The sequence below is a fragment of the Marmota flaviventris genome, chromosome 11 (genome assembly GCF_047511675.1).
Source record: "Marmota flaviventris isolate mMarFla1 chromosome 11, mMarFla1.hap1, whole genome shotgun sequence".
NCBI lineage: Eukaryota > Metazoa > Chordata > Mammalia > Rodentia > Sciuridae > Marmota > Marmota flaviventris.
In genome coordinates this window covers 102,575,294-102,602,466 of record NC_092508.1, presented here as the reverse complement: position 1 = coordinate 102,602,466, position 27,173 = coordinate 102,575,294, and the positions used below count along the sequence as shown (strand labels likewise).

Sequence of the window (27,173 nt, the reverse complement as noted above, 5' to 3'; positions counted from 1 at the left end):
AATTTTAATAAAACTTATCACTGTTCACACACACCACTGTAGTTGACACATTTAAGAGTAACAAGAGTTACATAGCCATGTACCAGGCCCTATGCTTGGTTTTGCATATTATGAATTAAATTCTCTTGATAACCCTAAGAGGGAAGAACTGTTCTACTCCAATCTTAAAGATCAAAACATATTTTTAAAATAAGACATTCAGAAACAATATACTCAAAGCTGTACTGCTATCAGGAAGATGGATGAAGCTAGGATTCAATCCAGAGTCATAACATCAAGTGACGACCACTGGGAAAAGGAATTCACACAAAATGGCCACTTACTTTGTGATGGGCACAGTGTTAAGTGCTTTCTATCATCATTTTGCACAATCCTTATAACAGATGGTTGCTTACTTATGGAAATTTTGTACTTAAGATAATTTCTTAGAGAATCATTAGTGTCCCTTATGAATACAGATGAAATTCTTAACAAAATACTACTGTGATGTGATATGATATGATATGCATTATGTGTGTGTGTTTTATCCCACAACCCTTGTTATTTCCACAGTGAGCAGAACAATGTTGGAACACTTCAGGCCCCAGAGGCAGGCCTCAGAAAGCAAGGTCTCTCTCCTTCTTGCTCTCTCACTTTCTCCTGCTCTCCTTCCACCTGTTCCATTTTCTCCCCAAGGAAGGCCATGGAAACTAGGGTTTCTCTTCCTCAAGGCAGTTCATAGAAAGTAAAAATAGACTCCATCTACCCCTGCCTCTCTGTCTTACACAAAAAGAAATTTTCACTATCGTTCTGGCAGGTCAGGTGATCTCCATTTCAGAAGTGGTCCTGGCCCACGCCCATGAAGAAGGAATTCGACACAAAGGCCAAGACCCTCAACAGACTCTAAATAGACAGGCTTTGCCAGGTTCCTCACTCAGTCTACTAGCACGAGCTCATACTCTTTTGATCTATGATCACATCGTGACACGGCTATCCATGCTCTAATCTTGCCCGTGACCGTGCAGTAAAGTCTCCATGAAATCACCAAAGGACGGTTTGGGATTTTCTGGCCAGCTGCACCTGTGGAGGCTTGTAGGAAGCTGCACCTGAATTTCAGGGGAACAGAAGCTCCAGAGCTCGGGATCCTTCCAGACTTTGCCCTATATAACTCTTCTCCTGACTGCTTATGTTTAGCCTTTAAAATATCCTTTATAATAAACCAATAAATATAAGTATAGTGTTTCTTCGCATTCTGTGAGCCACTCTAGCAAATTAACTGAACCTGAGAAGTGAGTTGTGAGAACCTAATTCGTAGCTGGTCAGTCAAAGTTTGGAGGCCTGGGCTTGTGACTGGGTCTGAAATGGTGGCAGTCCTGGGGACTGAGCCCTCATCCTATGGAATAGAAAACTTGTGTTTTTGCTGCAGCCCAGCTTGCTTGTTGATGGGGAAAAACCCCTACAGCGTCTGTGGTCATCTCAGGGTCTTATGTAGTGTTAACTGTTGTGGTATGAGGGCAGAAGATAAAAACACACTTTGTTTTTCTTAAACACAACTGACAAACCAAACCAAGAAACATACAAACATAATTATCACCATGGCCAAGTGTGATCTACCCCAGGAATGCAATGTTGGTTTAGCATGCAGTATCAATTAATTTAGTATACTATATTAACATAACAAAAGACAAAAATAACACACTTTCTAAACACAGTACACGTATTTGACAACACACAAAACCCTTTCATGTTAAAAATGCAATAACCAAGAATTACAGGGAAATTTTCTCAACCTGATGAAGACCATGTGCAAATTGGCTTGGTGATGTACACCTGTAATCCCAGCAACTCAGGAGGCTTAGGCAGGAAGATCACAAGTTCAAGGCCAGCCTCAGCAACTTATAGAGACCCTGTCTCAAAAAATAAAAAGGGCTGCAGATGTAGCTCAATGGTAAAGCACCCCTAGGTTCAATCCATAGTACTGGGGAGGGGGGGCGGGCATCTACAAAAACATACCACCTGAACAATACTTAAGGGTGAAAGAATAGGTATTTTTCCCCAAGACCAGAAACTAGGTAAGATGTCCATTCTCACTATTTCTACTCTACATTGTACTAGAGGTTCTAGGCAGGACAATCAAATCAGAAGAAGAAAATGCATCCAGATTGGATAAGAAGAATAAAACCACCTCAAAAATTCACAGATGACATGATCTTGTTATACAGAAAATGCTAAGGAATTCACTAGAAAAACTGGAAACAATAGATGAGTTCAGTGAGATTGCAGAATATGAAACCAACATACAAAAATCAATTTTGTTTTCTACACATCACCAAGGAACTGTCCAAAAATGAAATAAAACAGTTCAACACCAGCAGCAAGGAAAATAAAATACTCCACAGGAACTTTAACAAAAGGAATGTTAAGACACACACTGTGGGGACAAGTGCATGGAGTACTGCATACATGGCTTCCGGTAAGGGCGCCCGAGTGGCAGGCCACGCCCCTCCCACTAGGCGTGAGAGAGGCAGGCCATTTACCAGGTAGGTACAGCCCTGGGGTGAGACCATGTGTTGTAATCCCTGAGCTTGCTCCACAGCTCACTCCTCGATTGGCTACTGCAAGGGCAGTTAGCAGACATTGCTTTGGTGGCTGCCTATAATCCGCTTAGCTGCTGCCTGAGTATACATACATGGTAACTGTGCAATAAAATCAGACCTGCTTCCTGCCTGGTCTCCGGAGGTCTTGATTAACGACTATATTTCTTGCCCATGTGGCACCCTGGCTTTTCATTTTAACCTAAGCTGGAAGATGCCTAAATCTTAACCTAAATTGGAGGGTGCTTATGAAAGGCATCAAAATCACAAACCACACTGAGTTAGTGTCTGGATAAAGGACTTTTTTTCTTCAAAATTTCTTTTTATTTTTCCTATTGTTATTGTTGTTGCTGTAGTTATTATTTTGGTAGTGGGAATTAAACTCAGGGACACTTTACCACCTACCCTTTTGATTTCAAGACAGGATCTGGCTATATTGGTGAGGGTTTCACTTAAGTTGCTGAGGCCTCAAACGTGATTCTCATGCTTCAGCCTCCTAAGTGGCTAGGAGGCATACATCATAGTACTCAGCTTTTTCAAAGTTTCTACATTCTTCCTCCATCAAAATATGAGGAGTGGACTAGCAATTAGAGAAATGCAAATCAAAACTACTCTAAGATTTCATCTCACTCCAGTCAGAATGGCAGCTATTAAGAACATAAACAACAATAAGTGTTGGCGAGGATGTGGGGAAAAAGGCACACTCATACATTGCTGGTGGGACTGCAAATTGGTGCAGCCAATATGTAAAGCAGTATGGAGAATCCTTGGAAAACTGGGAATGGAACCACCATTTGACCTAGCTATCCCACTCCTCCAGCTATAACCAAAGGACTTAAAAACAGCATTTTACAGGGACACAGCCACATCAAAGTTTATAGCAGCACAATTCAAAATAGCTAAACTGTGGAACCAACCTAGATACCCTTCAGTAGATGAATGGATAAAGAAAATGTGATATATATACACAATGGAATATTATTTTGCATTAAAAGAGAATAAAGTCATGGTATTTGCAGGTGAATGGATGGAGTTGGAGAATATAATGCTAAGTGAAATTAGCCAATCCCCAAAAAACCAAATGCTGAATGTTTTCTCTGATATGTGGGGATGGGGTAGGGAGCATGGGAGGAATGGAGGAACTTTAGATAGGGCAAAGGGGAGGAAGGGGAAGAAATGGGGGTAGGGAAGATAGTGGAATGAGATGGACATCATTACCCTAAGTACATGTATGCAGACACGAATGGTGTGACTCTACTTTGTGTACAACCATAAATATGAAAAATTGTGCTCTATATGTATAATATGAATTGTAATGCATTCTACTGTCATGTTAACAAATTAAAAATTTTAAAAAAAATACACACACACACAAATATGAGGAGTGGAATATAGACATCTCCCCTAATCTAGTCAATATGCATCAGTTCTGCAATAGGACCTATTTAACTGCGCTCTGTAACATATTATTTCTATATATACATTCAGAAGAAGAAGAAGAAAAACCTCTCCCTTCTTTAGAAAACTAAAACATGCATTTGCTTTTATCAGAAAATAGGGCATGGGGTTGTGGCTCAGTGGTAGAGCACTTGCCTAGCATGCATGAGGCACTGGGTTTGATCCTCACACCACAATTTAAAAAAATAAAAACTAAATAATCAAAATAAAAGTATTGTGTCCATCTACAACTAAAAATATTTAGAAGAAGAAGAAAAAGAAAAAGATAAAGAGGAGGAAGAGGAAAATGGAATATATAAAATTTTTCAAGAAGAAGAAGAAAATGGGACATATAAAATTTTTCAACCTGGTTGGAAATGTTGTCATTTTTCTCAGTACAAAAATGGAAAGGATACAATGGAAGCTATGCAGGGGCTAACCGAGTGCTACTCCTGCCCTTTGGGGACTAGTAATCCTTTCCTTCCCCAGAGAACGAGAATCTGAAATACTCCCAACCATATGGTGAGGGATCACCTTCCCTTCCTTCAGCCAAGAGCTCTCTGCCAGAAAGCTAAAACCATCGCCACAAGGATACCACTAGTACAAACAAAGCAAGAAGACAGCTGAGGCAGAGACAAGAAAACTCAAAAATTCACTTTAGTTTTACTAATCTTGTTCGAAGAGAAGAAGCTAGAAGAAGACATGCAAATAAGACCCCACAGAAACCAGAGAGAGAAATGAAATGAAAGGTGGGCAGGAGGCAAGATCCCCCCAATATCTGGTCCTTAGAGGCAGTGCTGGAGCTCAGAGTCCACAGGGACAGAAGCCACTGAGTGCTGCTTCAGGGGCAAACCAAGGCTCCATTATTCTATAAGTGTCCGTCAGGTGGAAATGTCCTGGCTGCTGCTTAATCTCTTTATGAGCAGGTGACAGTAGGGAGGCCCAGGAGAGCCCCAGAAGAGACGCAGGCACGGCGCAAAACAGAGTAGCCCTAGAATGGACCTTTTGGTTCCATGAAGAAATGCGGAGCTCCCACTGCGCAATAAACTGGCTTCATTAGTCACAAGCCTGTACTCTCTCCCAGCCCCCACTGGGATCAACCTCAAGATGGGGTTTAAAAAAGAAAAAGGCTTCCTTGTCTGCAAAAAAAGGATACAACTGTCTCCCATGTGCTGACCCACATCAAGCCCCTTGTTCTCCCGACAACCCCCAGCAGTTCTCAGGCAACCAATCTTCCTCCCTCTCAGAGGGACCACACCCCTACTCAAGGAATGGAGAGCCACCAGGACCTGGAAACATGTGTCAAGGCTCTGCCCCACCCACCAAGGCAGTGAATTCTAGAATCTCTCTTCCTTCTGGACTAGGAACTGAGGGGCAAGCCTGCAGCAGCTTTAAGGTACTTGCCTCAGAACAGAGCAGAGTAGAGCAAAAGAAAGCAGATCAAGAGAAGGCAGGAGAAGCGAGGCCTGATGTAAGGCTTCTGCCCCCGGGGAAAGCAGGATCCACCATCAGGTCTCTCAGCTCTCAAGTCAATTCAGTCTCCATTTTACTCACACCACGCAGTATGGGCCTGTGCCATCTGCAACCCAACTAATCTTTGTCGTACAGTAATAGATTTCATGCAGATTAGACAGAATACATATGAAGACATAGGTAAGGGAAAATGCAGATATTTAGACTCTAATTATTTGTTTGATACTTTTGAATATAAAAAACAAGCTCTTTAAAACATGCAAATGGAGGTAAAGAAGTAGCAATAGAATTTTCCTTTAGAATGTTCTTAAAGAGTATACAACTAATTCAGGCAGATGACAGAAACATACAAACATGACTGAGAAGTGGAGGTAGGCACAGTCAATTCACCTTTTCTAGAGTTGACTACAAAGGGAGATGATCCATTTGTCCCATTGTCAAGAAGTCTTGGTGATCTCAATGACAATTCTCTTCGGGTTACAAGAAAAGAAATGTTTCATTTGTAAGGAAAAGAAAAAAGCCAAGTAAAGAATATGCCTCTACCAAGTGGCATCGATTCTTTAAATTTTCTCCAAACCCTCTATGGCCTCCTGTAATGTGGAATTCAAGACCAGGCACAGGGTCACTGTAGACATGACTTAGTCTCAAAGTAATCCTTTTGTTACCGCTATACTGAAGCTCAGGTAGATTCCCAGGGAACCAGTGTGAACCGTGCTTCCTACCCTGGGAGGGCTGGAAGGATACCACCTCTGCATGCCAACAGCACACCTGAGCATCTGTCTTCCTTCAGCTCTCAGGTATTTCTTTATGAAGTGCAACAGTGTCCCAGGTGCTCTGTTGGCAGCTAGGATGCAGAAAAAAGAGTCACAGCTCCTCCTCTGGAGCCTGCAATCCATCATGGGAACAGACACATAAAAGTAGCAGCAGTTATGATTCAGGGCGATGCTCTGCTGAGGGCGTGCACAGGACTTGCCATATGAACACAGAACACACCAAATAAATTCAGAGAGGATCCACAGTGCCCTCCTATCAACCTCCCAAAGTGACTCACTACATTACTCATGTTCAGCACTGAGGAACTTAACATTAACTGGGAGGGTCAAATGCTTTAAATGTGTGCACATCCTACTTAACTCAGAAGCACACTGCCAAGCTGAGCAGCCACACAGCTAGAACGAATTCAAAAAAGACGATTCAAGAACCCAAGTAATAGGGACAAAAATTTCTGTAAGGGGATAATGAACAAACCAGTGAGCTACTCCCCTGCATACAGATAGGTCCAGGAGCTCTCCTACTCTGGGCATGTCCCCACTTGGGATGTGTCCCCACTACATCCCTTTTTATTTTTGATTTTGAGACAGGGTCTCACTAAGTTGCTTAGAACCTCACTAAGTTGCTGAGGCTGGACTTGGACTTGTGGTCCTCCTGCCTCAGCCTCCCAAGTTGCTGGGATTACAGGCGTGCGCCATCATGCCCAGATCAGCATGAATTTCCTTGAAGAAAGAAGAGTCAAGGTAATTTATAGAAGGAATAGGAGGCTAACTGTTATTTGATTTGAAAAATCATCTTTTTTCTTTGTCTACTCACTCAAAAACTACATGAGTGATTACTACATTTTCAGGCACTTATCTGGGTCCTGGGAATATAAACAAATCCTGCTAACTGCCCACAGGGAACTTTCTGTACAAAGAGATAAAATGACACTTGTAGACACAAACCTGTGATAAGGACAATAAAGGAAAAGGGAGAATGTTCTGTAACAGAGTGGAGAAGGCAGAGGGTGGTGAGAGACACGGTGGACAGGGTGGCCCAGGGAAGACAACCACACCACGTTGCTTTTGCTAAAGGCATAGACTCATGTGAAGAGGCAGGGATTCCTCAGATATCTCTGTCACTGATGGGGAATTCACAGTAGGTGCGGGAGAAGGGGAGGAAGAAAGTATCAATTTGCTATGAGCAATGAAGCAAATGCATGCCTTTAGTAGAAACAGAACAGGGCTTGCTCCTTCAGCAGGAAAAGAGCCCCACAATAAGGTGGTGCCCTTCTCTTTCCCTGCCACATCCTCTACCACCTGGGTCCAGCCTCACGGCCACCAGCACATTACACGCAGTTCACCCCAGCTGATCTGACTGCAGAAAACTGAATATAGGAAGCCACACGAGAACACAATTTTCATTTCTATACAAAGAAACCCAAGTAAAATGAAGACACAAGAAATTAACTTGAATACAGAAAATAGGACCTTTCAATTGTGGGGTATTTTCTCCCCCCTAAAAAAAAATTTAAAGCAAATGCATTTACTTATTCAGCTTTGACCTGGTGGAAGAACCACTAAACCCCACTAATCATGTCAAAAGAACTTTCCATCTGACTGCTCAGTGAATTCTCTAAGCCCCAAATGTCTGTAGGTACATGTGTCTTCCCTGACGGGGTCAGCATATCATCTGGGCCCAGCATAAGGAGCTATATGATCCTGTGGCATGCCAGCAGTGACAGGGCTGGCTCAGCTCCTGCCTCATTGGAACGCAGAAGAGACTCAGTGTGAATATCCATCATGGGGACAGGCCAATAATAAGTCTCCTGACCTCAGAGCTCTACTTCTCCGTGCTAAATAAGTGTTCTGGCATTTCTGGGCATGAGGAAAATCAATGTGACAATGTGCAGTTTCACCAAGATTCACCAAGAGAAAAGCAACAATAATTGGAAGTCAGTCTTCCGCATATAACCATCGCCTTTGGAGGCAGCACTTGTAGTGGTGAAAAGTACACAGATTTCAAAAAGCTCGTCCAACTTTGGAGTCCTAGCAAAACCTGTAGTTAAGATGCGTTTTTACTGAGCTTTTTTCTCATCTGTAGAATGAGGATCATCTCACAAGCCTTTCTTTCTGTATGCAGAGGATGTGTTTTAAACATCTGACCTGCACGAGGCGCTGGGCTGGCTGCTGGCAATCATGTAAGCCAAGCATCTGTCACTGTCCTAACAAAGTTGACTACTCCTTGGTACCATGAGCCTTGGGGAAACAAATTCCTAGAGGCTACAGAAGCCTAGTATATTAGTCCATTTTCTGTTGACAATGAATAGTACCACGGCCAGGATAGGTTTATTTTGGCTTATGGTTTTGGTCTAAGGTTAAAGACCCACATCTGGTCCAGTTTTCTTGCTGGCAGAGTCCCAGAGCAGCCCACAGCTGAAACAGGAGCTGTGAATGTGCACGCATGTCCTCTGATTTCTCTCCCTTTTTTTATAAAAAGGACTCAGTCATGGTGGCTACACCTTGATGACCCTAACCTAACACTTCCCACAGGCTCCATCTCTATATACCAGAGTCAGAGCAAGTTTCTATCCCTTAATATTTTACAATGCCAATTGAAAATCTACCAGACATAGCAGCATACACCTATAATCTCAGCAACTTGAGAGGCTGAGACAGGAGAATCGTAAATCTGAGGCCAGCCTCAGCAAGACTGTGTCTCAAAATAAGAAATAAAAAAGGGCTGGGAACCTAGCTGAGTGGCAAAGCGCCCCTAGGTTTCATTCCCAGTACCAAAACATAAACCAAACTCCTTCTTGGTAGTATACCAGAAAGTAGCAGGGCACTGATATTGTCACTTGTCCCTCACAAAAGTACTAAAAGGTATAGGCCTTATTTTAAGTGAGCATATTCTGAGTTGATTTTTAAAATTTCAACGAGGAGGGTAGAAGTTTAAGCAACTTTAAGGGACACAAACAGAGCTGGGGTGTAGTGCAGAGGCGGGGAGCTTGACTAACACCTCAGAAAGGGCCCTGGGTTCAGCCATAAAAGAAAAAACATACATGAACAAAGTTTGTATACTGATGACTAAAAATTAAAACTGGGCTTCCAGGAGTCAACATCTAGAATTTCAAAACCTAAATAATTTCTGAAAGTCATATTCATAAGAAATCACAGTGTATCCTCTTACTGATTAAATATCGATTTCTCCCTTTGACCTTATTTTACCTGGGAATTTGCCCTGAAAGGGTTATACTTAATGTCAGCATCCCAAACCTACAGGCATCAGATCTACACCTTGCACTCTTTTGGAAATGTCATTTTAATTATCACTGTACCCACCCTGACCCAATTCTTCTTGACAGCAACTATGTAGGCACAAAAGCAAATCAACTGGAAAAACTCAGAGCTGAATTTGGGAAAGGGTTCCTATCAGAACGTTCCTCATACTTAAAAGTGATTATACCAAGAGCTATTTGCCCTTTGTGCAGATAACCCTTCGAACATCCTTCTCTGTTCTAATGACCTCATTCTCAGGAACCCTCTTAGCTAGAGACAAATAACCATACTCCTGTATAAAAAGACATAGAGAAATAAGATGATAATTTTTAAAAGAAACACCAATCTTAATCCTCTAACAGCAGCCCCAAAGATACAAACCTGCTTGAATCAAACCCACTGACAAAATTCTATGTTCAAGTGTCCAAAGCTATCATCATCTATAAACAACCTGCTGCTGAAACCTACTCAGCTTCCAGGCTCCCCACATCAGTTGGACTCACCACCAGTCACCCAAGCCAAAACACACTGTCCTTATCCTGCCCTCTTCCCTGACCATCTCCCACATCTTCCTTCCCTGACCATCTTCCACATCCCCTCGTCTCAATGAAGTTACCCTAATTCTGTTCTCCCTCCTTTCTATTACCAAAATTTTTCCTTATTCCTGTTACTGAAGTAGTCTCCCTACTGGTTTCCATGACTAAGCTTTTCTTTTAAATAAATGACACTAGATGTTTCAAACACTCGGTGTGTTAAAAAAAAAAAAAAAAAAAAAGACAGAACCCAAATTCCAGATAAATTGTTACCTTTTTCACAGAACAAATACAGATATTAACAAAAGAAAACAAGAATAAACAGCTTCTTTCCCAACCCCCTTATTTCTTCAGTATTTTTTTAATTAAAAAAATTTTGGATTAGTATTAGATTTATAGAAAAGTTGTAAAGATAGTACAAGCTGGGAACAGTAGCACATGCCTGTAATCCCAGCAATTTGGGAGGCTGAGGCAGGAAGATCACAAGTTCAAAGCCAACATAATGTTTACAGCAGTTCAATTCTAGCAATAGATAAGCATGGAACCAACCTAGGTGCCCTTCAACAGATGAATGGATGAAGACAATATGGTATATACACAATGAAATATTACTTAGCCATAAAAAATGAAATTATAGCATTTGCTGGGAAATGGATGAAACTGGAGATTATCATGCTAAGAAATAAGCCAGTCCCACCAAAAAACCAAGGGCCGAATGCTCTCTCTGATATGTGAATGCTAACACATAATTAAAGATGGGGGAGGGAAGAACAGAAATTCATTGGATTAGACAAAGGGAAGGAAGGGGATGGGAATAGGAGAGACAGTAGAATGAATCACACATAACTTTCCTGTGTCCTTATATATACGACCAGTGAAATTCCACGTCATGTGCAACTGCAAGAATGGGATCCTAATTAGAATAAGTTATACTCCATGTGTGTATAATATGTTAAAATACACACTGCTATCATATATATCTAAAAAAAACGACAAAAAAAGGTTCAAGTCCAACCTCACCAACTTAGCATATCAGTATGGAATTACAAATATTTATTTTATATTTTGGGTTAAAATCAAATAGTACTGGGCCAGGCTGTAGCTCCGTGGCAGAGTGCTTGCCTAGCACATGAGAGGCACTGGTTGTAAAGTATTTATCTTGTTAAAGTCCTTGCTTCGGCTCTAGAATCAGCCACTTCCCCCAAGAGGTTTGAATTTCTCTTAAAGATATATTATCTCACAAGACACCAAGATATGAGAAGTGGGTGGCAGCTTCTTCTAGCTCTCTGATTTTGCAACTTGTTATCCCTCTCCCTCCCTCCCTCCCTCCCTCCCCCCCCCCCCCCCCCCGTTTGTTTTTGGAACTGGGAATTGAACCCAGGGATGCTTTACTACTGAGCTACATCCTCAGCTCTTTTTATTTTTTATTTTGAGACAGGGTCTCTCTAAGTTGCTTAGGGCCTCACTAAGTTGCTGAGGCTGGCATCAAACTTGCAATCTTCCTGCTCAGTCTCCTGAGGCACTGGGATTGTGCACCACTGACCCAGCATGACTGCTTTCTTTAGCTAGCATTCCATGTCTATACAAAAGCTACATCTTACACCTAGGTCCAACTTTCACTTCTCATTAGATCACCTACAGTGGAATGATATCCATGTACCAGGCCCAATGCCCCTAAAGGATTGATGACATTTTTTTTGGCTGATTCACACCAGTCTGCGCTAAACAAAGAAGAAGAAAAGCTGGTGAATTTCTCTTAAAGATATATTATCTCACTTACAAGACTACCCTGTATTCTGAAATTATATTTTTCCTATTAGTCACCACGATCAGTCTCCTTTATTCACTCCATTTTTAAAATTTAAGTTATCTTAGCTTCTTAGCAAGGTACACAAGAAGGCCCTTGTCCACTTTCTCCTACATGAATACCAAACTGCTTCTAGAAACGCACTCATCATGCTTGAATCATACTTTTCTTTCCCAGAATCTGACTCCTGAATCTACCAGACAAACAACTGACAAGGAACATCACATTTTGCTTACTCAAAACAATCTTTTGGTTATGGGGTGCAAATGCCTGTTTTAATAATATTTCTTTCAATGCTTTCATTTTCTAATTATTCCCTACAGTAACTATTGATGGCACAACCGCAGAATCAAAGAAACCAACAATCAACTCCAGGTTTGAGCGCGACAGCAGGCAGACAGCACTCAGCCTGACAGGAGCAGAGCAGAGAGGAGGACTGGTTAAAGACCAAATGCTCAGGATCCTTCTCTCTGTCCCTCCACTGACAACTACAGAAAACCTGACGCTGCAGGCCCACTCCCATGGTTTGCTTGCTGAGAGGATCATTTAAAAAAGAAATGTGGGAAAGTGTTCTGAAAATACTAAAACACTCCACACATGGTGGGAGAATAGCTGTATTAAAATCTGAGGATGGTCAGTGGTTCCTTGACTAAGTATAGATTGACAGATGATTTAAATATGCCACTGCTACAGAAAGCAGCCTTTAATTCTTGTTTCCTACTACATGCGCAGCTACTCAAGGTAAAAGTTAGCAATGCTGCTAAAGCTTGCGTCTCAGGTAACAGTGACCAAGCAGGCAATTTGAAACGAAATTCCATGCAAAAAGTCTTTATTTTAACTCAGATGCACAAGGCTTTCTCCACAATCTTTAACATTAAATAGTTGCCACTCTATTAATATGCTGTTGTTTAAAACAAAACAAGATACAACTTCAGACTAATGGTACTTTTAAGTCACACACTTTTCAAAACCTCAAATACAAGCCTCCAAGAAAAGACACTTTAGAGCATAAATTATTTAATGCTCTTACTCCAGGTATTGATTTCCGATAGCAGCCTACCCTGAAAATAGAATATACTACAGCAAGGTATGAAACCAAAAGCCATTTACTGTCACTGTGTACATTAAATTCCCATTGTAAGATGAGCAGAAATGTGGCATTTTCCAATATTGCAACATTCAGCCAAACTTTTAACTTTGGTTTCAGCTAAACCTAAGTCGACAGAAATATACACCCTTAGCAGTCCCCTACAATACAAGCACAGAGCAAAAGTGCCAGATGTGTGCCCATTTCCCCACAGTGGGAGACTAACAAACACTTTTTATTGTGCACAATTTCACTCTGCGGAATACCTGCTTCAGTGGAAGGGTTTGGAAATATCCTTCACAGACAATAAATGAAAGCCTGCCAGAAAAAGCATCATGGGGACAAGATAGCACACAAGTTGTCCCATTCTATCAAATCCCCTCTGCTCAAAATGCAAACGTGGTTCACACAGCCTTTCAGAATCACTTCAATGATGGGTAAAAACCTCCATGGAAAGATTGATGGCTAATCAGTAGATTGTGGAAAACACTTCTTGTGTAGTTGTTCTTTTCCACTTTGGCATTTACAAGATTCTCCCTTTGAAGGAAGAAAGAAATTTAAACAATGATTCTTAAGACAGAAACAGCATCCTTCCACTGCTGATTCATATGTGCTTTGCTTTTCTACACTCTTGGTACTTTTAAGTCACATACTTTTCAAAACCTCAAATACAAGCTCCAAGAAAAGACACTTTAGAGTATAAATTTCTACTCAATAGATTCTTTTTAAAGGCATTAGGCTTATTAACAAATGCATAGTAACTGCAAAAACAGATTCATTTTCAAAACCTACATACTGTGAACATAAGACCAGAGAAAAATGAAATGCATATGAAGTAAACAGGCTGATGAAAACCCAGCTAGCCTTTGCTTTCTCTGCCTCCTCCTCCTCCTTCTTTCCTTAGGCTGAAGGTTGCTAATGTTGATGTTCACACAACTGTTTCATAATTTTCTCCATCTAAATTCAATTAACATTCATTGCAGTTATTACATTTCATACATGATTTTCCATTCCCAAAATATAAAATATTTTAAGAATTTTATTTCCTGCCTAGTCAAGCAGCAATAATCACAAACATTTTCCAGAATATAGGAGAACAGCCTACCTCTCCCAGCAGTCATGACTGTCAGTGATCTTGGTACCAAATAAAAACACTGCTCTGAAAGCTATACCTACTCACAGCAACTTAAGCATCAGCAAACTCTCCACCCACATGCTTCTTCAGCGAGATCCAGCACCAATAACAACTGCCACCCTATTCCAAAATAAAAGCCTAGACTCTATGTAACACTGACTTTTCAAAAAGGGGGAAGGGAGCAAACCTTCTCCAGCTGACTATACTCACATAAGAGCCCTCTTTAAAACTTACTAAAAAATCATTTTTAACCAACTACCTGATTTTCCTCACCCAAAAAACAGAATATCCCTAACATAAATCTTAAATTAGAAAAATAACAAAAAGTAATCTCATTTCCACATAGAAAACAGGCTGTTCATTTAACTGTGTTACTTAAACTGGTATCAGAAACAGTCTTTTCTGGGCTATTTTAAGTGGACCTCTTAGCAGAGCTCAATACATTTACCAGCCTTGTAACACGTTACCCACATAGATGTGACTATGGAGACACTTCCTAAGATACTGAACCACCACCCCAAGCCTTGCAAGCTGAAGTCTAATAAATAAAAGAAGGGGGAAGGGTGGGAACCCATGAGCACCTGATCCACTTATTCATAATCACAGCTATTAACAGCCAGGAATGAATAATAATAGCTTGGCTTCTTAATAAAGATTCCCTTTTAAAGGAATGCTTTGTCCCGGCTACACCTGGCAACAATTCAGACCTTACCTAATACAATGCAACATTAGTCTGTTTGTTTTCATACTTAAACAGGCATTTCTCATTTTCAATAAAGTAGAAATACCTTGTAACAGTTTTCAACGTATAAAATTTTTAGTATAAAAACAGGATGCATTTGGCAGCAAAATGATACCCTAGGTACAGTCATGTACAAGGTCAATAATTTTATGATTATGTTACCTAGTTGTTTATAGTTTTAATCTGCAAACATTTTGTCTAGCTACAGATTATGGAATTTTCATGGATTTAATTGACATGACACTTCTATTTTTCATAAACATGTTAGCTTTGCTTAAGAAGCCCAAAAGCATGTTTTTTTTTTTTAACCAAATTAATGTGCATAGACCTCACTTCAATCAAATCCAATTAGAGATCATTAAGTGGCTGCAGATAAAGGACACTGACTACTCCATAATTACTGGTTCTTTCATTCTCAAAATCCAATTCTCCTATGAGCATAAGCACATCTGCATGATTAAAATACTTACACAGAAAATAATTTGCTTTTTGAAACTCATGGAAAGAAAAACTATAATTTTTGCTTCAAGGGGTTTGCTAATTATATGGAGATGGGAAGGAGAAAAAGAAACATCTATATGGCAACATATTTTTAACTCCCTTATTCTTGCCATTCAAAGCTGAAGGGCCTTCGGGTAACCTAGCAACAAGGAAGAATCATACAAAGATGAAGTATTCTATTACAGACAGCACATTTTACATTGCTACTCGGCTGCTATTTCATTGCTGTTTTTAGTCACAATTCTATTATACTTAATAATAATAAGCCCACAGGCTGTATACAAAAATAATCAACTGAACTTCATAAGACGTCATTTTGAACATGTCAAGAACTATAGTCCAAGACGAAACCCATTTATTCTTTAAGAGTACTGCCATTATATTAACAGTTTTTTCCAACTTAGTGCAAATCCAGAGCTTTTGTTTCTGATGCAAAAGAGCATTACTGTTTACAAATAACGAAAGGAAAAAAAATAGACAAATTGGATTTCATCAAAATTTAAAACTTTTGTACACAAAAAGACACTATTAAGAAAGTGAGAAGATAGCCCATTTGTAAATCATTTACCTACTGAGTCTTATATCCAGAAAGAATTCACATAGCTCAACAACAAGAGACAAATAACCCAGTTAAAAAAATGGGTGAAGGACTTGAATAGAGAACTTCCATGGAAGACCTGGACATGGCCAACAAACACTTGAATACATCATCACTCATTAGGGAAATATAAATCAAAACCACAATTAGATACCACTTTACCAAATAGGATGATTACAATTTTTAAAAAAATGGAAAATAATAAGTGTTCCCAGAATGTGAAGAATCTGGAAATTGCTGGTGGGAATATAAAATGGTGCAAAACCATTGTGGAAAACAGTTTGGTAGTTCCATTCAAGTGTTCAAAGAAGCACTTTTTTTTTATTGGTTGTTCAAAACATTACAAAGCTCTTGACATATCATATTTCATACATTAGATTCAAGTTGGTTATGAACTCCCAATTTTACCCCAAATACAGATTGCAGAATCACATCGGTTACACATCCACATTAAAAGAAGCACTTTTGTAATACACAAAAGGTAGGAACAATTCAGTGACCACCTATAGATCAGTAGTTGTATGTTATCAGTGAATAATAAACATGATTGAACTATACACTGAATTGGATGACTGTATAGTATGTGAATTCTCTCTCAATACAGTAGTTTTTCACAAAAGCATTACTGTCAATCTAATGAAAATGTACATTACATTTTAAATGCATACCCCCCTAAACCTGAAATTCTTAAAAAAAAAAAAAGTATGAATTTATTCTCAAATGGTGTCAATTTAAAAAATGAATATTCTCCTAAAATGGAGAAACTAGAGGAGAAATCAATCATTCTAAGCACCACACATGTCCCAGATATAGTAAGAATTTTACACATGATTTCTGCACATTATCTCTTCAGGGTATTCACTCCATGTGACAGCTAAGCAAATGGTGGCTCACAAGAATTAAGTCATTTGTCCAAAGTCACACACCACACTAAAGAGAGGTACAGCAGCCTTTCCTACAAAAGTATGTTCTCATGTTTTGATCACCTTCTAGTTTCTCTGACACTGTGTCTACTCTTCTGGGGGGAACGTGGGCACCCACACTTCAAAATGAATGACCATAAAGTTTGTTAAACACAACTGCCACCTGCCCAATGGTTAACTGTCAAGTCCTTGTGCTGAGTACAGGCTGCTAAGTTTTCACAAATGGAAGTCTGAAAGACACAGATCACTGTAAAGACACTTTTTGGGTCAGCCTAGGTAGCACCTCTGTAAACAGGCAGTGCCCACTTAATGCAATAGGCCTACAGGCTTTCATGTGATTGGAACCTAAGCTGTTTAGGACCCTGGAAGGGAGCCCTGTACTACCATTCATTCTCTCCTTCAGTTTACTGAGCTCTTCAGCAGTGAACACAAGCAACATGCAACTCATATGCAATACTCTGGAATCCCACCAGTAAATAAGAATTCATGGGGAAAGTTGAAGAAAAATTAATCTGGTCACCTCAGATGCAAAGTGTTCACATGTACCATCAAAATTACTACAAGACGAAAAAGGAAAATCTGACTGGCAAATGTATCAATCAGAATGACTGTTCACTGGGACTGAGAACACAAAACAGACTATGAGGTTTTTGCTCCAAGAATGAGCAAACCCACACACACAGTGTCTATACCTGGGAGGCTCGCAGTCCAATGCAGGAGACAGACAGACAGATGTGAGCCAACTAATCACCAAACAAAAGCCTGCAAGCGTGACAAAAGCCAAGCATCCAAGTAGAGAATGCCTGGAGATGTTTGCCTGAAGAATCCAACACCGTTTGGGAGGGAGGGAAAGCGTCCCAGTGGGCAGAATATGGAGCAGGGCTGTTTCACAAGGAAGACCCAGTCAGTGCCCTTTGTGGTACTGAAGCCCTCCCCCAGCCCTATCACCATGTAATTAATATACCAGTACTAATGGTTTTTCCTTTCTCTTTGGAAACAAATGGGATTTATAAATCAAAAGTTTCCCTCTGTTCTTAGGAAACGAGAATGACAAAGGTGTGGGTCTTTTTCAGAGTTTGTTTGCAAAATTTCAGAGAAAAATACTCCTGTTCTAGAACTGATACTCAGTTTTTATTTTCTTATTTCTACTACAAAAATAGAGAAGGGGACATGCCCATTTCTTGAGCCTGACTCAGATGAGGTGATCAGTGACAACTTCGTCATCAGACCAGCCCATCATTTCTGATGGGTAGAGATAAAACAAGACTGGTGTGGTACTGATAAATGTTGAAGCTGAGTTAGGGCTACATTGGGGCTCATTATTCTATTTTATCCACTTTAGTATGTATTTGAAACATCCCAAATAAATTAAAAAGGAAGATGATCAGAAGACTTCCCTCCCAGCTTTGAAGATCTCAGCCAGCAGTGCCTGATACACATCCAATCGTTGGCTACAGGGAGTGCCCACCTCAGAGAAAGCAGAGGTCCAATTTGCTCAAACACTGGAAAAATAAAACTCTTACAAACTAACATATAAAGCACAGTTCATCTAACATTTACATGCTATTTAATGCTGTCTCTGGAGAAGGAAAAAAAAAAGGGAACAAGAGAAAAGCTTCCAGTTTCCATCTCTTTTGCATCCATTTTCCCCCAGAGGTGAGCAGGCATCACTGTAGCAAGGCTTTATGGTGGAGCAATAGACGGAGGGGTGAAGACCGGGGCAGGAGGCACGCTCCCAGGCTGGCTCAATAGCTCAAGAAAGATTAGACCTGACCAGCATCCAGGAGATGGGGAGAAGTGGGTGGGTTCAAGAAACACTTAAGTGACAATCCATAGGGATCAATAATAATATACACAAGAGAGGTACAGAAGATCAGAGATGATACCTAAGCTTTAATTGACATGCCTAGATGGATAATAGAAAAATCATGTATAAAGGAATTACAGAAAAGATTCAGGATGCAGTGTTATTTATTGTTTTCCATTTTCTTTCAGTTAGAAGTGGAATATAAATATGGCTTTAGATACATGTCTCAAATACAAGAAGAAATGTCAGGCAGACAGCTGCTTCATATCCAGTTACATGCAACCCTGAGGCAAGAACTGGAAGGGAGATAAACATTTATGAAAAGAATGTGATACGGTTAGTAAATAAAACTATAGCCACAGAAAGTATAAGTAGAAAGAAGGTATTGCCGAAGAATGGAAAAGGACTGGGATCGAGCTTTGAAGGAGATCAAGATGACACAGACCAAAAGAAGAAGAAAGAAAGAAAAAAGGAAAGCTATAAACAAGCATTTCTTGGGCATAACACCTAACGTACACACAACAAAAGAAAAACAAACGAAAAAGTTGGAACTCATCAAAATTAAAAGCTTTGTATTTCAAATGACAGCACCAATATAGTGAAGGAGAAAAAAATCCCATGGAATAGGAAAAGGTATTTACAAATTATATCTTAATAAGATTATACTAGATAAAACATTATGCTGGATACCACCAGTATGTATAAAGAACTCTTAAAACTCAATAATAGACAACTCCATTAGAAATGGAGCTATCCATCAGAAATGATGGGCTGGCAAGAGATCTATCTGAATAGATATTTCTCCAAAGAAAGTATATAAATGGTCAATAAGAACATGAAAAAGATATCATTACTTATTAGAGACATACAAATCAGAATCATGAGACACCACCATGATGATGATGACTAAAGTAGAAATAGAAAAATTAAAGTAGAAAAGAAAGACAATAACAACTGTGGACAATTATGTGTAGAAACTGGAACTCTCTTACGCTGCTGGTTAAGAATGTAAAATAGTGCAGCTACTTTGGAAAATAGTGCAAGTCACTCAAAAAGTTAAACATGTAACCCAGCAATTCCACTCTGGTATACAGAAATGAAAATGTATATCCAAAACAAAATCTTTCACATGAACGTTTTCAGCAGCATTTGTAACAATAAACCAAAAGTGGAAACAACTCAAAAGTCCATCAACAGATAAAGAAAATGCAATTTATCCATACAGTGGAATACTGTTCAACCATCAAAAAGGAAGAAGTACTGATACATGCTACCATATAGATGAACGTTGAAAATAGCATGCTAAAGTTAAAGAAGCCAGACCGAAAAGTCACATATTGTATGACTCCATTTGTATAAAATGTCCCAAATGGCAAAACCATAAAGACAGAAATTAGGCAGAAGGGAATAGTAAGTTCGTACTAATGGACACAGGTTTTCCTGGGAGTGATGAAATATTCTAGAATTAAATGATGGTGATGCATGAACATTTTTTTTGGCATTAAAAAAAAAAAAAAAACCCCAGCTCTAAATCCCGTACTTTAAAAAAGTGAAATTTTAGGAGGTGAATTATATGTGTATTCACAATTTCTAAAATATTCTGATGACGTAAAAAAAAAAAAAAAAGTCCAATACCTATCTGTGACAAAAACTCAGAAAAATAATAGATGAAAACTACCTCATGCTGATAAGGAACACCAAAAACCCCACAGCTAACATCCCATCAATGGTGAAAGACCCAAGATGGGAAACCAGCAAGGCTGTCCAGTCTTACTCTATACAGTGCAGGAAGCTATAGTAATGCAATAAGGTAAGAAGGCTTACAGATATGAGAGAAAACTGTTCTCATATGCAAATGATATGATAATTATATAGAACATTCCAAGAAGTTACAAAATCACTAAGTTCTGAAAAACTGCAATCTAAGCTTGTTTAGCTTAAAATTTCATGCAGGTCTATACTTTCAGCTCTTTACTAACTGAAGAAAGCAGAGTGAATGGGCTTTGAGAAAGTAGAACAGTCAATGGTCTGAAGTCTAGAAAGTTTTAAAAAAATTTCATTTTTTTAAAGAATGAGAATTGTTGAGCAAAATTTTTTAAAAAGGAGGAGGAGGAGTAGAAGCAGGACAGAGGGACAGATTTTTCCATTGCTGCTACAATTTCTTCATACCACCCAAATGTTCAGTGATCTTTGCAAAGAAGATCACCATTTGGGAGTATAACATCATTTGGACTGGAAATTATACAAAAACTCAGAAAAATAATAGATAAAAACTACCTTTATACATATGCATTTACATTACTTCTTTCCTTGAAATAACCATATTTGGCTCTAACCATTTAAATATTAATACTACATTAGCTAAAAGTATAGAACCCCAAGAATTTTTAGATTGTCTTCTTTACCATTTGCTATTTTTTAAACACAGATGCCTAAAAGAACTATTTTCACATTCAATCCTACCCTAAGCCCATATATACCTGCAGACAAAAATAGCGGACACACATATACTCACACACAAAATAAGGAAATGTGGGGGAAATATTTACACCTAGGCATTTAGATTACAGTGTTGCTATGATGCACCCAGTGTTACACAACTTTGGTATTCCTGATGCTTAAATTCATATTTTTCACATTCAGTGAAATCCACAGTGGACATATATAATCTTCTAGGCAAGGCCCCAACACAGATTTGATTCTTTTCCCAAATGCTGGCACTATAATGAGATTCAATTTCATAGTGATAGTAGAGGCTATAAAGTACAAACTTGCTTTTCTGCTACTACTTCTAATTCCTTGCCCAGCATTTTATCTTAGTAGCAATGGTTTTTAAACTGAGAAACCACACAAACTAAACAAGTTCACACAAAACTAAAAAGCATGTGTCAGGCAGCTAACTGCCTGGGTCCCTATCTCTGGATACCCATCAGTTCCATTCATCACCAGCCCACAACTCAGACACCGGAGTTCAGTTTTAAGCTTTACCCAGGATATGACACGAAAATCATATACAAATTTGCAAGCTAACAGAGAAAATGATGCCATAAATAAAATTATCTACAAATTATGCAGTTATAGGAAAATGAACAATAAGAAAATTTCACGAAATAAAAATGATTTTTGATGGTAATAGCTAAATTATGATAAATATTATTCATTTTTTTCTTTTAATATGATGTATATTTTTATAATCATGAAAAATAAATAAGTGGGACTAATAAAAGTAATCTTAAATCACTTTAAGCATTTTATAAGAAGCATGATATCCAAAGTAAAATTCCTTAGGAATAATAATGGAATAATGGTGGGTACACAGCAGAGTGTGTCAAAAGACCCAAACTCCGGCTGGGGTTACAGCTCGGTGGTACAGCACATGCCTGGCATGTGTGAGGCACTGGGTTTGATTCCCAGCACCACATATAAATAAATAAATTAAATAAAGGTCCATCAACAACTAAATATTAAAAAAAAAAAGACCTGAACTCTTGTTACCTGCTGTCTGTTCCTTACATACCAAGCATGCATCATTTTTGACACACTCAAGATATTTAAAATCTGAAGGCTATTTTATGATATACGACCCTTAACAATTCTAAAACAGGTATGATGCAATGATATTGTCAGTTAAAAGTTCTTAGGGGCAATTGACCTTCTGATGACTTTTCATTCATGCAGTAATTCACTCCTGTCTTTTCCTCCTTTTCTGGAATTTGACTTGATCTCAAAAACAAGCTCACAGAATACTAAAACGAATAAGGGAGCTGTCAACAATAGGCTGTAGCTCATTTCATTTATTCAATAATATTTATTTCATACCTACCACATGACTGGGATATTTGAGGCACTAAGCTCATGCTCAGTGGGAATTTAAAAAAGGAAATAAAATTAAGTTCCTGCCTTCATGAGTAAACAAATATTCACTGGGATAAGTGCTAGAAGGAATCAATCAGGGTTAAGGGCAGAGATCCCTTGGAGGACTGGACACACTGTTCTGGGTGGCTCTCTAATGAAGGGATGCTACAGCGGTGATCAGGATGAAGTGAGGAAGAGGGTCACATGATACCACAGAGTGAATGTTTCAGAAAGAAGGAAAAATAAGCATAGAGAAGCGGGACACAGTGGCGTTCACCTGTAATCCAGCGGCTCTGGAGGCTGAGGCAGGAGGATCATGAGTAAAAAACTAACCTCAGCAACTTAGTGAGGCCCTAAGCAACTTGGTGAGACTTTGTCTCAAAATAAAAAATAAAAAAGAGCTGGTTAAGCATCTTTGGGTTCAATTCCTGGTACCAAAAACAAAAAACAGAAAGCACAGAGGCCCTGAAACAAGAGATGCTCAAAATGTTCAAAATTAGCCAGTAGGTCAGTGAATGTGGCAGGAGCAGAGAACTTTCAGAAAGAACAGTAGGAATGACATCAGAATGGGGGTCTGTGCCAGATCACAAAGGGGCAGGTAGACCATGGGGAGCCACTGAATTGTAGTCTGGGTGTGGATGTGGGGCAGGAAATTAGCAGCACCAGATTTATAACCCTGGTTGCTATGTGCAAAACAGACTTCAAGTGTGGACAAAGAAGAGAAGCAAGGATACGGCTGAGAGGCTGCCACAGTGCCCAGGTGACATACCACGATGGCCTGAACCAGGAAGACACCAGCAGCAATGGTGAGAATTGAGAATGTTTTAAAAGCCAAGCTGACAGGATTAGCTAATGGATTCATTATGAGTTATGAAACAAAGTCAGTGATGACTCCATAGTTCCTGGCCTGGAAAAGTGGATGAATGAAGGTTAAGTTTTAAGACCTAGAAGCCCTTACTAAAAATTATCTAGTTCAGAAATAGCATAAGCTGACATAAAACTGAAAAGGCAGAAGCAGATTCTGCTTTTTCCACTCACCGTTTGCAGATTGTATCATGTTTCCAGATTTTTGGACTTCATCAAATTTTGTAAAAATGACATTCAGCCTGTATGAAAACAAAAATGTATACAAACTATTAACCATTGCTATCTATAATTAACAAACACTAAGGTGAAGTTGAGTTCCATCCCAATAATATTATCCATGATACAAATGCACTTAATAACATAGCTTTATTTTGATATTAACAATATACAATAATAATTGAGCACCTACTATGGTCCCAGCACTGGTATAAGCGCTCTACCTAGAAATCACATTTAATCCTACAAGAGTCTCATGAAAGATTACCATCACCCCATTCTATAGAGGAAGAAATCACCTACACACACACCTTACTAAGGGGACATAATTAATGGGGTGAAGATTCCAGCCCCAACAGTGGAATCCATAGCCCCCATTCCCAATTATTATATTAATCATGACTCCGTACATAAAATGTATTCGTGATAAAAAGTGCATATTCTTCCTATTTCTAAGCCCAGACTTCCAGTTACTTTGGATAAAGCTTTAAAAATCCTTTAATATCACACTACAAAGGCTTCTCTGTGGCTTATACTTAATTCAAAATGCTATAAATAATTTCTCTAGAAACCAACGTCGTGACTGCACAATTTTCAACTTAGAAAGTCTGCATGACATTTGTTTTCTATTAATGGATCATTTCACCTTGGCATTTAAATTGAAACAAAACTCCTTAATCAGTCAAAATATTCCATCCTAGTAACATCAAAAATGAGAAGAAAAGGGTGCACACAGCATTAACTCATAGTTAATGTTAAGTAAAAAAGTGTCTCCCGAGCAAAACACAGATACATTGGAATGAGTATAAAGGTTGAGATTCCAAAGCAAGTACTTTGCAGTCAAACCTATGACATTCATTTCTGGGACCAGATTATTAATTTAGTACTTTCTTACACACCATCCTGTGTAAATGTTTGTTTTAAATTAGAATGGAAGCACCCTGGGGAGTGAGAAGGGAGCAGTATTCTTTCAGTGTCTATACCATGTACCCAAAGATGATCACTTAGGAGAGTCCCATCATGGTGTTAGAGAGCTGGTACCTAATCCTGTCCCTGTTTCACTCTGGAACACTTTAGACATTTCACACATTCTGGTCTTAGTTCATTCCTTCAACAACACCTGAGCATCCATGATGTGCCTAGCACCAAGCTAACTCAATGCTAAATGTATAAGGTTCTTAACCTCTGGAGCTTTAATTCAAAGTATCAGGGAAGCCAAAACTATAGATCAACTTTTAAAATGAAGGGGATGAACCAGCCTGATACACTGCTTTTCCTTCTTCCCATAGAAGGTATCGTAATCTTTTCAAGTCATCTTTCCATCAAAGCTCAGATATAGCTTTATAATCCTTCCTAAAATTGCTCCAGGCAATCACTAACAAAGTGTACACTGAAATAAAACTCTAGTTTCCATCCAGGACCAGATATGAGTAAAGTATCACTCACATTCAAATCCAGTGCTTACTAAAGATCCAGAAAGATGCCTTAGAATCAATTTCATAAGATGTTTCCATTGCCTTCCCTTTTAAAGTCACAAAGATCTCCAATGGCTTGGCAAACCCATAAATACTATTACTATACAGGTTGCTAGGGCATGCCTCAACTAAGGTGTGACTTTATTTTGTCACAGCCACACCCTCTGACATGAGCTCACCTACAGGATTTCAAGTTAGGCTGAGGTATACCTCTAGTCCTGGTGTCCCTGAAATCACTAGAAAAGGGCAAGTATTTCCTCCATACCTAGGAGAGTACTCCCAATAATAAATAGCATGTGTGTGGGTTCTCTATCAGTGGTGTGATCTAATCACTGTGGCCACATGAACCACAATCAGGTGTGGCAGAAATCAGGCGTGAGATCACTGAAAAGGGCACTGTGGTTGGCACCTGCACCTTAACTCGGAATTTCCTGGGGCAAGAGGGCCCTTCCCTCCAGTTCTACACTCTTTTTTTAGTTCCCCCCTTTACTCAATAGTGTCCTCCAAAATGTCTCCTACCAATGTCACCACCTCAAGAGAGCAGTAACCTGGCAATATGACAGAGGAACAACATTTCTTGAGAATACTGACACTTGTCTGCCACTCTGAGCACAGGAACTGAAGTGCAACCAGGCACAAGTCTAAGGGGGTGAATCACACAAGCTCAAATCCAGGCACAGCAGAGCACGCCTATGGTCTCAGATACTTGGGCGGCTGAGGCAGGAGGATTGTAAGTTTAAGACAAGTCAGCAGCTTAACAGGACCCCAAGCAACTCAGTGAGACCCTATCTCAAATTTTTAAAAACTCAGTGGTAAAATGTGCCTAGGTTCAATCCTCGGCATCAAAAAAAAAAAAAGTAAAATAAAGATAATGAGGATATAATCATTACCCTTTGAAGCCATTAGGTGTATTTCTTTTTTTTTTTTTTTTTCCAAAGGTTGAATTTTTTTTATTATTTTCTCCAAAATAAGGGAGGGGTAAAAATAAAAACAGAGAGAGAGAGAGAAAGGGAGAAGGAATTTCATCAAAATAGAGGAAAGATCAGTAGAGCAGATGAGGGGATTGAGAAGGGAGGAAGGACAGGAAAAGGGAAGGACAGTGGAAGTGCATGCTTGAATGTGGCACGGTGGGTCCTGGCAATGGGTGTATCCACAGGACTCTAATTTTTAAAAAAGTAAGCTCTAAATGGATTGAAGAGGTATCTCTGGAGTGGAGGGTGGGGAGGAGTGGGGTGGGCTGTGGGTGGGGTGGGAAGTGCTGGGAAATGAATTGGAGTGCATTGTGTTCCGTGCTTTTGTGATTAATGTCATGGTGTGTCGTGGTGTTTATGTAGCTAAAAAGAATATAGTTTTAAAAATGCATGCATAACAACATGGTGAGCATGGTGGCACTAGTGTAATGAGGCTATTGGCTGGGAAGATAGGGTATTCCTGAACTTACCTTTCCTCTAAAAGAAACTGGAGAGAAATTTAGGAACTGCTTCTTCCAGTGTGAAGAGGTAGATGAACAGTGTTCACTGAAACATGTGTCACAAGAGTAGGAGTAGCACTTGAACATTATGTAAAGTGGGATGTATATATTTGGTTCCCAGTAGCTCTACAGAGAACCAAGATTACACCTGTGTAAACTGAGCAATTAGACCTGTAAACTAGACCTACATTCTTGTGTAGGTGTCCCTCAGGAATATAGAAAAAGAAAATTGGGGGACATTGCATTATAAGAATGATGAAATGTAGATTAATTTGATGTGAGTAAAATAAATAGTCTACATTGCAAACAATTTCCTATCCTCTTGATTGATCACTTATTTGAATTGGGAAGGAGTTAATTGCCAGTAGCTATTATTGATGAGGATTAAGCCAGCTGTTCCAGTTCAGAAAGTGTGTTTAGATACTGTCTGCTACTTTTTGGCTTTGGCCAATGGTGTTATTGCCTTGTCACTATTTAAGTGTTTTGTAGGTATATTTCTTTTACTTTAAATCTTTGGAATGTAATTTAAAATCTATTTCTTGAGGCCAGTGCATGCTTAGCATGTGTGAGGCCCTGGGTTCAATCCCTTGCACCCCTCAAAATGAGTCAATGAATCTCTCTTACTAGTTTGACAAATAACTA

The 27,173-nt window shown here is 39.3% G+C and overlaps 1 protein-coding gene across 1 annotated transcript in view; it reads right to left on the bottom strand.

Moving 5' to 3' along the window:
• Clasp1 (cytoplasmic linker associated protein 1) overlaps positions 1–27,173 on the bottom strand; it is a 271,969-nt gene that overhangs the window by 128,927 nt on the left and 115,869 nt on the right. Inside the window, exon 8 of the mRNA XM_071619271.1 lies at positions 23,541–23,608. Coding sequence (XP_071475372.1) covers positions 23,541–23,608 — 68 coding nt within the window. The remainder of the gene's footprint in view (positions 1–23,540; positions 23,609–27,173) is intronic.